Genomic DNA, 14,365 nt, shown 5'->3' on the forward strand with positions numbered 1-14,365 from the left:
ATAATAAAGGCAGTTTATTCAGAGGTAAAGATATCTGGAATCGCGTGCACGGACCCGTTCGTCAAGCTCTTAGGGAGCTATCTGAAGAGAGCCCAGAAAAACATTGTGTGCTGACATTTTATACAGTAAATGATGTAGGTTGAATCTAGTAGTTCTGATCTTCTGATTGGTCCTGATGAGTTGGGCGAGGTCCCCTCCACTGTTGCATTGGCTCTGAGTCGGGTTCTCTGTCTTCAAATGTTCAGCCTAAAGGAAGGGGATTTTTGTGTGTGTGTGTGTGTGTTTAACAGTGATGATGTGTGTGTGTGTGTGTGTTATCAGTGATGATGTGTGTGTGTGTTATCAGTGATGATGTGTGTGTGTGTGTGTGTGTGTGTTATCAGTGATGATGTGTGTGTGTGTGTTATCAGTGATGATGTGTGTGTGTGTGTGTGTCCTCAGAGCAAGAACTCGTGAGTTGGAAGAACTGAGAGACCTATGGCGTGGGTGTTGTCCTTGGCCACCTGCTGACAAGGCTGACAAGATAGAACTCCTTTGTCCATTGTTATAGGATAGGAACAGCATTGATTGAAAACAAACGGCCAACACAAAATGGGTCATGCACAAGATTTTAGTCAGACCAAGCTATAACATTATATATTTACTACGACAGTATGTAGGGAAAACTTCACCACATCAATGTTAGAGAAGAGTGGTGAAAAATAATCAATGTACAATCACATTCAACTGGTAGAGGCTCTGTCGTAGCCGGCCGCGACCGGGAGACCCATGGGGCGGCGCACAATTGGCCCAGCGTCGTCCAGGGTAGGGGAGGGAATGGCCGGCAGGGATGTAGCTCAGTTGGTAGAGTATGGCGTTTGCAACGCCAGGGTTGTGGGGGCCAGTATGAAAAATTTTTAAATAATGTATGCACTCACTAACTGTAAGTCGCTCTGGATAAGAACGTCTGCTAAATGACGTAAATGTAAAATGTAATGTAAATGTAATCTAATCACAAGACTTTGCTTGAAGTCCCTAGGCGTCAGCAGTGACGTCAATTGAAGTGTCGAATTCTCCCGAGCTCTCCCGAAGATAGGCAATCGGCTCCTTTTTGACACTCGGGGAAACAAGGATGGAGGAACTGGCTACCAAGCTACTCGCAGAAGGCATTCAGAAGAAAGTGGTCAGTCCTGGCAAAGGAGACCTGTCAACGTTTCCTGATGGAACCAAGGTGAGTTATAAAATACTGAATTTAATCCACGGTCAAAGAGTAGTTTTGTATGCATATTTCTGGCTAAACTGGTTAGCATTATTAGCTAACGTTAGCGTGGAGCGTTATTATCGAGGTTTGACATGTTCAAAGGTGATGCACACATTACCTTATTTTAGTTAAACTATAACTCTGTCTACCAGAATTGTTATTGACAGAAATTATCAGCCATCAAGTAATTATTGGAGCAAAAACGATAATTTTCTTGGCGAGACTGTAAGAGGGCGGGGCTTTTACCGGATAGACATGTTTTCATTGATTTTCGTCTCTTATTGGCCGGTGCGGATGTCCGTCAGCTTGTAAACATTAGTACTAGGTTTTAATTGGATAGTCGGCATGACTAACTGTATTGTTGGATAATCAGTGTGAATTTGTACCTCTTTTCCTGTTGATAAAAATCTCGAATTTCGTTTGTGTAGTCTTTCAATCTGTGAAAGACATGCATAATAAACCTTTTACCAGCTCACGCTATCAGCATTTATTGTCCAACTTTTGTATATAATAATGTTCAGCCTGCTGGGAAGTGATAATGTAGACACTACACCATTTACTTAAGGTGAATGCACCAATTTGTAAGTCGCTCTGGATAAGAGCGTCTGCTAAATGACAAATGTAATGTACTGTTACAAAACAGATAAAACACAGTTTCATTAATACAATGCATTTCACTGAACACAAATATAAACACAACATTCAACAATTTAAAAATATTTTACTGAGTTACAGTTCATATAAGGAAATCCAGTCAATTGCAATTAATTAATTTGGCCCTAATCTATGGATTTCACGACTGGGAATACAGAAATGCATATGTTGGTCACAGATATCTTTTAAAAAATTAGGTAGGGTGGTGGATCAGAAAACCATTCAATATCTGGTGTAACCACCATTTGCCTCATGCAGCGCGACACATCTCCTTTGCAAATAGTTGATCTGGCTGTTGATTGTGGCCTGTGGAATGTTGCCCCACTCCTCTTCAATGGCTGTGTGAAGTTGCTGGATATTGGCGGAAACTGGAACCCGCTGTCATACACGTCGATCCAGAGCATCCCAAACTTGCTCAATGAGTGACATGTCTGATGAGTATGCAGGTCATGGAAGAACTGGGACATTTTCAGCTTCCAGGAATTTTGTACAGATCCTTGCTACATGGGGCTGTGCATTATCATGCTGAAACATGAAGTGATGGCGGTGGATGAATGGCACGACAATGGGCCTCAGGATCTCCTCACGGAATCTCTGTGTATTCAAATTGCCATCGATAAAATGCAATTGTGTTCGATGTCCCTAGCTTATGCCTGCCCCATACCATAACCCCACCGCCATCATGGGCCACTCTGTTCATAACGTTGACATCAGCAAACCGCCCACACGACGGCATACACGCTGTCTACCATCTGCCAAGTACTGTTGAAACAGGTATTCATCCGTGAAGAGCACACTTCTCCAGCGTGCCAGTGGGCATCGAAGTTGAGCATTTGCCCACTAAAGTCGGTTACGAAGCCGAACTGCAGTCCGGTCAAGACCTTGGTGAGGACTACGAGCACACAGATCAGCTTCCCTGAGACAGTTTCTGACATTTGTGCAGAAATTATTTGGTTGTGCAAACCCACAGTTTCATCAGCTGTCCGGGTGGCTGGTCTCAGACGATCCCGCAGGTGAAGAACCCAGATGTGGAGGTCCATGGCTGGCGTGGTTACACGTGGTCTGCGGTTGAGGTCGGTTGGCCGTACTGCCAAATTCTCTAAAACGACGTTGGAGGCGGCTTATGGTAGAGAAATTAACATTAAATTCTTTGGCAACAGCTCCGGTGGACATTCCTGCAGTCAGCATGCCAATTTCATGCTCACTCAACTGGAAACATCTGTAGCATTGTACCCAGCACAAGGTGCACCTGTGTAATGATCATGCTGTTTAATCAACGTATTGATATGCCACACCTGTCAACTGGATGGATTATCTTGGCAAAGGAGAAATGCTCACTAACAGGGATGTAAACAAATTTGTGATAAACATTTTAGAGAAATACGTTTTTTGTGCGTATGGACAATTTCTGGGACCTTTTATATCAGCTCATGAAACATGGGACCAACACTTTACATGTTGCGTTTTATATTTTTGTTCAGTGTATTACATGATTTATCACTTGTGTAATACCAGTTCTCCATTCTATCTCCCCAATTTTCCAACAGGTGATATTCCACTACCGCTCCAGCCTGTGTGATGGCACAGTGCTGGATGACTCCAGGACCATGGGGGGCCGGAGCAAGCCCATGGAACTCATCCTGGGGAAGAAGTTCAAGCTGGCCGTGTGGGAGCGAGTCATCGCCACCATGAGGGAGGGAGAGGTGGCAGATTTCACATGTGACGTCAAGGTGGGTCGCCCAATTTAACAAGGTTGACTTGGATGGATTAGAGACCGTTACATCTGTACGCGTACAATTGGTGGCAAAAACATTGATCGTTATGGAATTTGACAGGGTTTGTCAATGCGTTTTGTTAATTGTTTCCCTTCAGAGAACTGCCTTAATTATACTTTCAAACCCACCAGTCCCTCAATTTGTCCCAGTGAATGTAATGTAACCATCCTCTTTCCTTTTCCCTCTCTCCCCACAGCACACAGCCCTGTACCCGCTGGTGTCCCAGTCCCTGAGGAACATCAGTGCAGGGAAGGACCCCCTGGAGGGCCAGAGACACTGCTGTGGCATCGCTCAGATCCACTCACACCACTCCCTGGGCCACTGTGACTTGGACCAGCTCCAGGCCAACCCTCAGCCCCTAGTCTTCACCCTGGAGCTCATGGCGGTGAGAGAGGGGGGGCGCTTATCTCTTCTCCATTAGGGGTCCAAGCACCCTGTGCTGAGTCTGGCTCCTCTCAAGGTTTCTTCCATCCAGGGAATTTTCCTTGCCACTGTGCTACTGCTTATTTCTTAGCGTCCCATGCACTGAAGGTGCTTTGCTCTAAGTAAATGGACATCTGTCTCGCCTAGATGGTTATATGAACTCTGAAGTTCTACCAGGACATCAAGAGGAGGATGGCACCCTTCCTTTCAAAGTTTATGTCCTCAACATAGTTTTTCCGTTGCCACTGTGCTCCTGTTTGCTCTTTGGGGCTTTAGGCCTGGTTACTGTAAAACTGTGTTTGTTAAAAGCACTACATCAAAATGTTTTCTAACCCTTTTATCACCAAAGCAGCACTCATGCCTCTGTCATTTCACTGCATAAATACATTTTGATTGAATAATATGATTGACGCCTCTCTCCCAGGTTTTGACGCCCGGCTCGTTCAGACTGGACATCTGGGCGATGACGGACGAGGAGAAGCTGGAGGTGGTGCCTCAGATCCACGTGGAGGGTAACGCCCTGTACAAGAGGGGTGACGTCAAGGAGGCTGCCGAGAAGTACTACAATGCCATCGCCTGTCTAAAGAACCTGCAGATGAAGGTAAACATTTATGACTTCAAACCTGGGGACTTGCTTTTTTTGGCATTTGTATTTAATAGGGTAACATTTAGAGCACTGCAGACACATGCTTTTCATTTAGTTGAGATAACTAGCCATTCTGCATGTCATGTCAAATGAGATCTATGCATTCCCTGTCTATAGAACGTCTTGACCCCACTAAATAAGTGGCTAGTCTTCTAACTCCTCCCCATCCTTGGCCCCTCCTCCAATCAGGAGCGTCCGGGCGACGAGGGCTGGATCAAGCTGGACCTCATGATCACACCCCTGATGCTGAACTACTGCCAGTGTCAGCTGATCCAGGGTCAGTACTACGAGGTGCTGGACCACTGCTCCTCCATCATCTCCAAATACGAGGGTGAGTCACAAACTTCTGAATACATTCAGGTGTAGCCCCTGCCCTAGGATCAAGTGAATATGCTGAATTCACATAACAATAGGCTATGCTCTGAAAGCGAATGTGTAATTTGTTGCCGCACCATCATTACTTAAGACAATCCCTTTAAAAATAAACATTTGTTACTTTTGCTGTTCTGTTTTGTCTGTCTACAGCAGGCCTGTTGCTAGCGAATGACAAGTTATCTTGAGCTTTTATTGCTTACTACCAGCTGCTCAACTTAAATGTGTGTAAACTTAACACCATTTGAACACACCGGCCTCTTTCCCATTGACACACTCTTACCTCCCATCCCCACAGACAACGTGAAGGCCTACTTCAAGCGGGCCAAGGCCCACGCGGCGGTGTGGAACGAGACGGAGGCGCGGGCCGACTTTGCCAAGGTGGTGGAGCTGGACCCGTCACTGGGGCCCTCGGTGGCCAAGGAGCTGAGGGCCATGGAGGAGAGGATCCGCTCCAAGGAGAAGGAGGAGAAGGGCCGCTATAAGAGCCTGTTCAGCTACGACAGCAACGCCCCGGCCACCGCTTCCACGGTGAGTAGCCCAGTACCTCTAGAAGTAGATGTTAGGATCTGGGCCCATATTAAAACAGAATCTCAGAGTAGGAGTGCTTATCTAGGATCAGGTCCCCCCCCTTCCCTATAATCTAATTCATTATAATCTAGGCCAAACTAATCTATACCAGCACTCATACTCTAATGCTATTTGAGTGCTTTTCCCAGATCTAGGATCATATTACCCGGTGTGAAGAAAATGTCTACCCTTTTTTTTTTTTATACTAGTGAAATTAATGATCCATCTGTCTTTACACTAATTTATGTATTTTTTAATTGGCACTATTTCATCCCTTATTAGTGTTTAATTACTAATTAGGTAATGTTGTTGTACTTTGAATGTCTAAAACTGTGTTATGCACTCTTTTAGGGTTGAATTAAGAAGAGGTTTATTTTTGTTAAAAAGAAGAGAGGAGGAGCAGTTGTGGACACATTGCTGACACGTTTAGTTTTATCCACACACCAAAGCCATATTCAGTGTCCCCATGAAACATCACTTTCGCGGTGCACACACTTTTCCCTCACAAAACCCACACGCCACTTGCATGACACACATTCTCTTTCTAGATTCACTTTGATCTTTTATGGAACGACATTACACACCCACACAAATGTACCCTCAACACCAACAGACTTTCAAAGTTCAGCTTTCCCCTACCGCAAACAGCCAGTTACATCACACACACGCTGCAAAAGCACAGGAATACGCAGGAGATCCTCCACTTCTGGCAGTATGACTGGGACATCAACTCGGAGACAATCATAAGATGGATGATGATATGTATGGGACACTAGAGCAGTCCCCACCATTTCCCTCTTGTTCACCCCTTTTTTATTTACCCCTATTAATGTTCTACATATGACTCTATCCAAATTATTTACTCTTATCTTCACTTGTATCTATTATTGTTATGTTATTATTACTATATTACATTTCATTTGCTAATCTGTGTCTTTGTAATCCTGTATATTTTTTGCTAGGACATTTGTAATGGACTGTTTTGCCCTCAACTCAACCACCATCCCAACCCCACTTGCCTTTTGGTCAGTCGAACCGAGCTAATGATTTGCCAAGTCATTGGCATCAGTGAGTGTAGTTGGGATAGTGGCCATCATTTTGGCCCCTAGCTCCTTCCCGGTCTGTGTTCAATGAACTGAAAGGACTGGATAGGGGAAGGCAATATGGCGGAGGCTCCACTTATTCTATTGGAGGCCTAGTCACCGAAGGGCTAGAGATGGTAATGGAACCGGGGCGTTGACTGACTGGCAAGCATCAAGTAAAAAGGTCAAGAGAGCCTCTTCTGTAGGGCCCATTTTCATAGATTTGCACATCAAACGGCTGACACAGCTCGTCATACCAGCATTTAACTCATTTGTCCCTGAAAATTGTATCTAAGGGTCACCATGACTTGACTCGTGTGTCAGTTGAATGAAATGGGTGTTCTTATCTAGCCTGGTTAAAGCAGAGTAAACGCTACACTCAACATTGTTTCCTTGGTGAGCAGTGTTCAACCAGGCTACTGATCATGCTTTCTATAAAATGTCTACGGCGGGACAGCGAGGAACGCTTTTTGCAGCCATCTTTTGCTGTTATGTTGTGACTGAGAAGCCAAATAAAGAGGTGCAACTCTTACTGGTGTGTTCGTAGTGGTACTCACCCACTTACTTAGGCCTCATTGTGCAAAGTGGTGTGTAAGGCCTTCACCAAGATCTCCACACACTCACATAGTGCCTATAGAAGGTCTATACCACCTTCACCTTTTGCTGCCTTATAGCCTGGAATTAAAATGCATTTAAAAAAATCCTTTGATCTTTGCATCCTACCCCACAATGTACATGTGAAAATAAATACATTGTGAACTAAAATAGCTTGATTGGATAAGTGTCCACCTCACTTGTAATAGCAATCCTAAATTACCTCCGGTGTAACCAATCACCTTCAAAATCATACACCAATTTAATTGGCCTCCACCTGTGTTAAATTCTAGTGATTCACATGATTTCAGGATACATTTAGCAGTTCCTGTAGGCTCCCTCTGGTGGGTAGTGAATTGCAAAGCAAACACTCAACCATGAGCTTTCAAAAGAACTCTGGGACAGATCAGGGGATGGGTGTAAAACCGGCCTTGAATATCCCTTGGAGCACGGTCAAGACGATTATTAATAAGTGAAAGGTGTATAGCACCACCAAGACCCTGCCTAGATCAGGCTGCCCTCCAATCTGGATGACTGAGCAAGTAGGAGACTGATCCGAGAGAATACCAAGAGTCTGATGGCAACTTTGAAAGAGCAACAGGCTTTTATGGCCAAGACTGGTCAGTGTGCATGAGACAATATCCCAAGCACTCCACAAATATGTAATGTATGGTATGGTGGCAAGAGAGAAGCCATTACTCAAGGAAGCCCACCTCAAATCAGTTTTGAAGTATGCAAAAAACACTGGAGATTCTGTGGCTATGTGGCAAAAGGTTGTGGTCTGACTAAACTAAAATTTATCTTTTTGGCCTAAATGCAAAGCGTTACATTTGGCGCAAACCCAACACATTTACATTTACATCATTTAGCAGACGCTCTTATCCAGAGCGACTTACAAATTGGTGCATTCACCTTATAGCCAGTGGGATAACCACTTTACAATATGTATTTTTTTTTTTTTTGGGGGGGGGGGGGGTAAGGATTACTTTATCCTATCCCAGGTATTCCTTAAAGAGGTGGGGTTTCAAGTGTCTCCGGAAGGCACATACATGGTGGTGGCAGTATCATGTTATGGGGATGTTTCTCATCGTCAAGGACTTATCACGATAGAACAGAAAATGAATGGAGCAATGTACAGTAAGTCCTTGAGGAAAACCTGCTGCCCTCTGCAAAAAAGCTGAAACTGGGGCAGAAGCCCACAGCCAAAGCTAGTGAAGTGGCTAAGGAATAAAAAGGTTAAGTCCTTGAGTGGCCCAGTCAGAGCCCCGACCTAAATCCAATCGAAAATTTGTGGCAAGATTTCTGTCCAACGCTCCCCGAGGAACTTGAACAGTTTTGTAAAGAATGGTCAGATATTGCCAAATCTAGGTGTGCAAAGTTGGGAGAGATCTATACCAACAGACTCACAGCTGTAATTGCTGCCAAAGTTGCTTCCACCAAGTATTAACTCGGGTGGAGACTTATCCAATTATGGTATTTTTATATTTTTCTTCACACAAAAATTATCCTAAAGTGTGGAGTAAGGTGTGTGGAAGAAAATTCTTATTTAAATGCATGAAACTGACAACAAAATGTGAAAAGTTCAAGGACGTGTGGACTTTCTATATGCACTACATCACAGGAGGCTGCTGAGGGGAGGACGGCTCATAATAATGGCTGGAACAGAGCAAATGAAATGGCATTGAACACATGGAAAGATACCATTCCACTCTTTGTGCTCCAGACATGACCTCCCCAGTTAAAGGTGCCACCAACCTCCTGTGCACTACATACAAATGAAACAAACGCTCACTTTTTTTAATTGGAAAACTTTTCTATCACCATTTTATTCCATTTTTAAGTACAGAACTGCAAAAATTGGGTTTATAAAATTGCCATACTAACAAAACTGATTTCAGGTGTGTAGGGAGTAGGTAATAGTTAATTGGTGGTAGATGAAGGGCAAGGAAAGCTTGACTGTATGTGGCAAATAGTGTGCTATGACAGCAGAAAATGTGTGTAGGGTGGAACAGAGAACGGGGTATATTCAAGATGCTGTAAAGCCTTGTTCACATCAAATCCATTTTTTTTGCATATCCGATTAGAATCTGTTATTTTTCCTGTAGTCTGAACAGCCAAATAGCACATTGAAGAGGATATTTCAACCCACCTTCATAGGTGGTTTGAAGTCATATACAATTCTGATTCCTGGCCATGCGACTTGTCTGAATGGTCAAATCTGATTTATTTGCCCTGAAGTGTTTTGACTTATTTGGCATATCTTGTTGCTTGCTAGCTACTCTGTTGACAGTTCGACAAGAATGTGGTAACTAACTAGCTTGTTAATTGTTTACAAACAAATTAGTGAATGTGCTAGAAAGATAAACAGCTACATAGTTAGTTGACTGCTGTGGCTAGCCAAACAATACTTGTTTTGAAAGTTGGATTATCTTATCCTTTTAGGCTTTAAAAGTGTTCTTACACTATGATTTTGAACATTCAAAGCAACTGGGAAATGTCCATTGCAGGCATTGTCACCGTAGCTTGCTACATAACCTCTGTGATAGGAAGCACAAGCACCACCACCAATCAGCCTACACCACCGTGCACACACCCGTCAATACCATGACAACTAGCATAGTCATGTCAGCAAATGACTGCTGTCTGAACAAACACACATCCGATTGTCACTTTTAACTTGCTGTTTGGACACTCAGTATTCCAAAACGGATTTGAAAAACAAAACTGATTTGAGCATTAAGGCCTGCAGTGTGAACAAGGCTTAAGTGTTGCTTGCAGCTTACTGTAAAACAATGTTGAATTGAACCTTTGGTTGGAGAGTGGTGTCAGTATAGCTGCTAAGAGAAAGATTCAGAGTATGAACCTCATTACATAGACATTTCATTAGGGCATAGTTTTCAATAATCTATCAGAAATATTTTACAACACTATCACTTCGCTCCCACTGAACTGGACTACCAGGATGAGACTATATTTACCAGCCCCTCGTGGTGCCTCTGAAACTGAAATAAGTTACAAAATGTTCTGAGAGCGAATTGTCCTACAACTGCAAAATGTGTTATACATTCTGAACACACCCCATAGCGATGTGAGAGACTATATGGAACAAGGGAAGGTTACAAGTTCAGTGGAGCGATACAGACAAAGGTCAGGATTACAAAGATGGGACACATAGATGAGGCCTATACAGAGACGAGGGATTCTGCAAAGGGTTATGTGCGAGCGCTCCTCTCTGTCTCTGCCAGACACTCCCTCACCAGTGCCCTCGCGTGAATGATACCTAGAAGACAGATGAAAAACATCACAAGTTGGGATTTATAACTTTTACTTCATGTGTGGAGAATAATACTGTCTCCACATTGAACCTTAATGTGAATTGAAATCCATGTATTTCCAGGTAAACTCATATGGAATAAGTAGGCCTACCTGTGTAAGATATGTCATAATTTCTGACCTTTTAGCGTTAGTCATTTTTTTGGGGGGGGGCATTCCGTTGATTGGTAAAAACCTGTCACTAAGTATTGGTGCCATGTGAATAGGGAAAAGTCTAAATGGGATCCTTGGGACTCTAACTCTGATGTCACCCAATTGAAGTTCAAATGTGTTACGGTTAGGGTTTAGGGTAGGGACGTCCCAAGGATCCCAGATAATGTGAGTAAAGAGCAAAATGGCCATGGTGTGAGAAGCATGGGTAAAATGTTTGTTTGGTTCATTGAAAAGTATTTACATCAGTAATTATTCATAAGAGAAAAAAAAACATTTTCCTTGGGATTACTAGCCTTGGAATAGGGATTTCTGGACTGACCATCTCACATACTGAAGAACTAGGACAACCTTTCATCACCAAGTACTGGTTAATTCATTATTTTTGATGTGTCCTGCATTTGGGCAATTCCACGATAATGGAATTACGACTTGACTCCGATTTGTTCACTTTAAAATGTATGCCAAACAAAAACCACTGATTTCAAAGTTTAACAAACCATAAAACTATGGTTTTTGTTTGGTATGCATTTTAAAGTGAAATCTGAGTCTGTGCGTAATTCCGTTACCAGCTATGAATTTAAAGAACAATTAATGTCGGATTGGACTGGCTGTCATTTTGCTAATTGAATTTGGTGGATTTAAACTTTGATGATTGATTGAATGGATGACTGAGATTGTTGACAGTTTTATTGATTGCAGAAAGCCTTGTAACATACTATTTGGCTTATTTCTAAGATTTATGTTTGCTGCTGCTGCTCTGATGCTGCCATGCATTGTTGATCATTGCTTTCACCCACTGCCTTATGTTAATTTATTATTGCTGTGTTTACGCATATAATATTCATCTGCTTACTGGGTATGTGCACTGTGGTTAGGGAAAAGGAAAGTAAGTTATGGAGTACTGATAAACACCCTATGTCAATACAACCACAACCTTTGCTCCAAGCTTTGTGAGGATATTTGTAGCCTAGGCGTTTAGCCGGTCAGGCTGCAGTACCTCTCTTTAGCCTCTCCATGGCGCTCTTACTCCCGGCGTAGGTGGGGCGGATCTCGCGACTCATCTCCTCAATGACTGACAGCAGCTCGCTGTAGGTTGAGCCCTGAGACACTTTCACTGGCTGTGTGTGAGAGAGAGGAGGATAAGAGACAAAGGTATATGTTGGAAAAGAGTTAAAGCAACTACAACTACCTATTGATCCTGAGCAAGATATAGTCCCTTTATATCGTACAGAAGAGGAGATACAGAGGGATAATTCCCATGACGAGTTATGCAAATAAACATACTCGCCAACAAATCAAATCTATTTTGTATGTGTTAGTGATACCTGGACCCTATTGATATAATACCCTGAATGACATCACATCATATTTAACATGACTTTCTAAAGTATCATAGGCATTAGTTAAAGCAGTTGGAGATGAGTCAGGCTGTTCTGTCCTACCTGAACGAAGCCCATCGACGGCGGGCCGAAATCACTGAACGCCGGTCTGAAGTTGGAGGAGGAGGGGAGTGAGGGGGAGGGCACACTGGAGCCTAGGCAGAGGAAAGAGAAAATTCAGACGCACTGAAGCGCCCTATGGCTAGTTAACATCACCTATGACTAGTTAACATCATCTTTAAAATGGGAGGCAGGGGCATAAAGGCTGCGTGGCTTCGGTGGCGCATTCATTCTCAGGTGAGAGGGATTGTTACATTATGGTTGGTAGTATATGACACTCAGGTTGGCCGTTGACGTGTAGTGTGTTCCCTGGGCTAGTCTCTGGGCAGGGATAGGACCGCTAGTCTTATCTATTGAATGGAATCCACTGTGGTAGGGTAGAGAGTTCAGTAAGATGGGTGAAGACCAAACCAAAGATGGGTAGTGTAGAGGGTGCTTCCATAGAAATTATGTTTCTATTGGTGCACCCTTGATAGCAAGAATAGTGGACACAAAATAACCGATTGACATTCGGCAGAAACCTGGCGGGGTGTGGTTGGAGCCGGAAGGGGCAGGGGCGATGGGTTTGTAGCTCATCGTAATGTCACTGCGGACCTCCCCGTACGACGATGCGCCGCTTCCGTCCGTCCCGTCGACCCTGTGCTTATACAGCTTTACTGGTGGGCTGGGCCCGAGAGCTAGGAAGAGAAAGTCATGGTCTTATGTTCATCATGTATGACATTCCTTAACTACACTGTCAGTCTAGCCTGGTCCAGAATAGACTGCGTGCTATGCAAGTCTTGTTGAATGTTCTGTATGGCCAATTGGGTTTGGCATGACAATGATAGAGGAATGTTGTTTAACTCATACAGATTTGGACCAGGCTGTCATGACGTTGTCAGTGGATCACTGACGTTTGTAAACATCTTACTTAATGACCCAGACCTTAGGTTACCTAGCTAGCTAGTAAGCCAACAACCCCAGCTGGTTTCAAACATTTGTCACAACAGTGCCTCTGTTTTCTCTACCTACATCAGCTTAGCGGGGAGCTTTGCACAATAAGTCAGTACCTCATCTGGTCGTAACCTATCTTTAAAACACTGTACTAGCTAGCTAGTTGGCTAGGTAGCTAAGCTAACGTTAGTTAACTGTAGCTCGCTAACTAGTTACCGAACCAAAGGTCGACGAAATGACATCTTGCTTCAGACAAAGTAAAATGAATGGAAACAAAGCTAGTTAGCTGGTGACCTAAATTGTAATTGCAACGAATTCGTTGATCACTGCGCATTTCATAGCCAGTTAATCTCTTCTTAGCAAGGAAGCGACCTAGCTAGCTACATTAGCTAGCCGTTTGCTGACTGGTTTGCATTCGGTGTGAAACAGGCTTGCTAGCTAGCTAACGTTATCTAGATGGCGAACAACAAGGTGCATAGCAGCTATAACGTTAGATTGCAGCAAGTAGTTGCAGAATTAATTTGCGTTCCATAGGTTTTAGTATCTTAGTGGCCATTAAAAACATGTAATAGAAAACAAAAATCAAGGGGAATGCTTTCGAAATGTACCTTTCTAGGGGAAGATTTTCAGGTCGATAAAGCAGCTTCCTTTCTCCTGCTGAAAGGGGCGTGGTTGTCGATGCAAAGATTGCACTGAATATTCAGAAGTTGGCGCGTTGTCATTGGCTGAATGAGGCTGAAAAAATCTATAGCAGGTGAGCACAGAACTGTCTATTTATCAGAGCCTTCCCTTCTATTTATTTTGATTTATTTATAGGGTTCTGCATTGGTATGTATTTTTTTTCATAATCTCTTTGGTATTCAGAGTTTGAGTGTAAGGAAAAAAATCAGGTATAGGGATTATTTGATGGGGCACACCCCATTGATTCATTTCCCCTGTGGTTACGTGTGGACATGTCAATCATCATGTAGATCATCTACTGCCTGAACCGAAACGTCAATCACACAATAAACACAGTTTGTTCTATTATGCCACATCAAGGTCCCTCTTCCACATGTTTGCCAAATACAAATTCAGAAATTGTCCATCATGACCTAACAAATAAATGTAATCCAACTGCATTTAAAGGTGTGTGTGTGTTCGCGTTCGTG

General features: G+C 43.3%; 2 protein-coding genes across 2 annotated transcripts; one reads left to right on the plus strand and one right to left on the minus strand.

Annotated features, from left to right (window-relative positions):
- Positions 1-1,057: 1,057 nt before the first annotated feature.
- On the plus strand, positions 1,058-7,294 carry LOC311112445 (AH receptor-interacting protein-like). The gene is made up of 7 exons (XM_084155579.1): positions 1,058-1,210; positions 3,442-3,624; positions 3,866-4,054; positions 4,517-4,693; positions 4,928-5,069; positions 5,409-5,641; positions 6,032-7,294. Exons 1-7 carry the CDS (start codon positions 1,112-1,114, stop codon positions 6,035-6,037), a joined length of 1,029 nt encoding a protein of 342 aa, XP_084011705.1. The 5' UTR covers positions 1,058-1,111; the 3' UTR covers positions 6,038-7,294.
- Positions 7,295-10,075: 2,781 nt separating this feature from the next.
- On the minus strand, positions 10,076-13,984 carry LOC311112531 (cyclin-dependent kinase 2-associated protein 2-like). Its single transcript, XM_084155668.1, has 5 exons — positions 13,823-13,984; positions 12,803-12,958; positions 12,285-12,376; positions 11,840-11,960; positions 10,076-10,636 (listed from the first exon to the last, which is right to left on the minus strand). Exons 2-5 carry the CDS (start codon positions 12,855-12,857, stop codon positions 10,569-10,571), a joined length of 336 nt encoding a protein of 111 aa, XP_084011794.1. The 5' UTR covers positions 12,858-12,958; positions 13,823-13,984; the 3' UTR covers positions 10,076-10,568.
- Between the last annotated feature and the right edge of the window lie 381 nt (positions 13,985-14,365).

Source organism: Coregonus lavaretus (genome assembly GCF_964263955.1).
Source record: "Coregonus lavaretus genome assembly, chromosome: 38".
NCBI classification, from domain to species: domain Eukaryota; kingdom Metazoa; phylum Chordata; class Actinopteri; order Salmoniformes; family Salmonidae; genus Coregonus; species Coregonus lavaretus.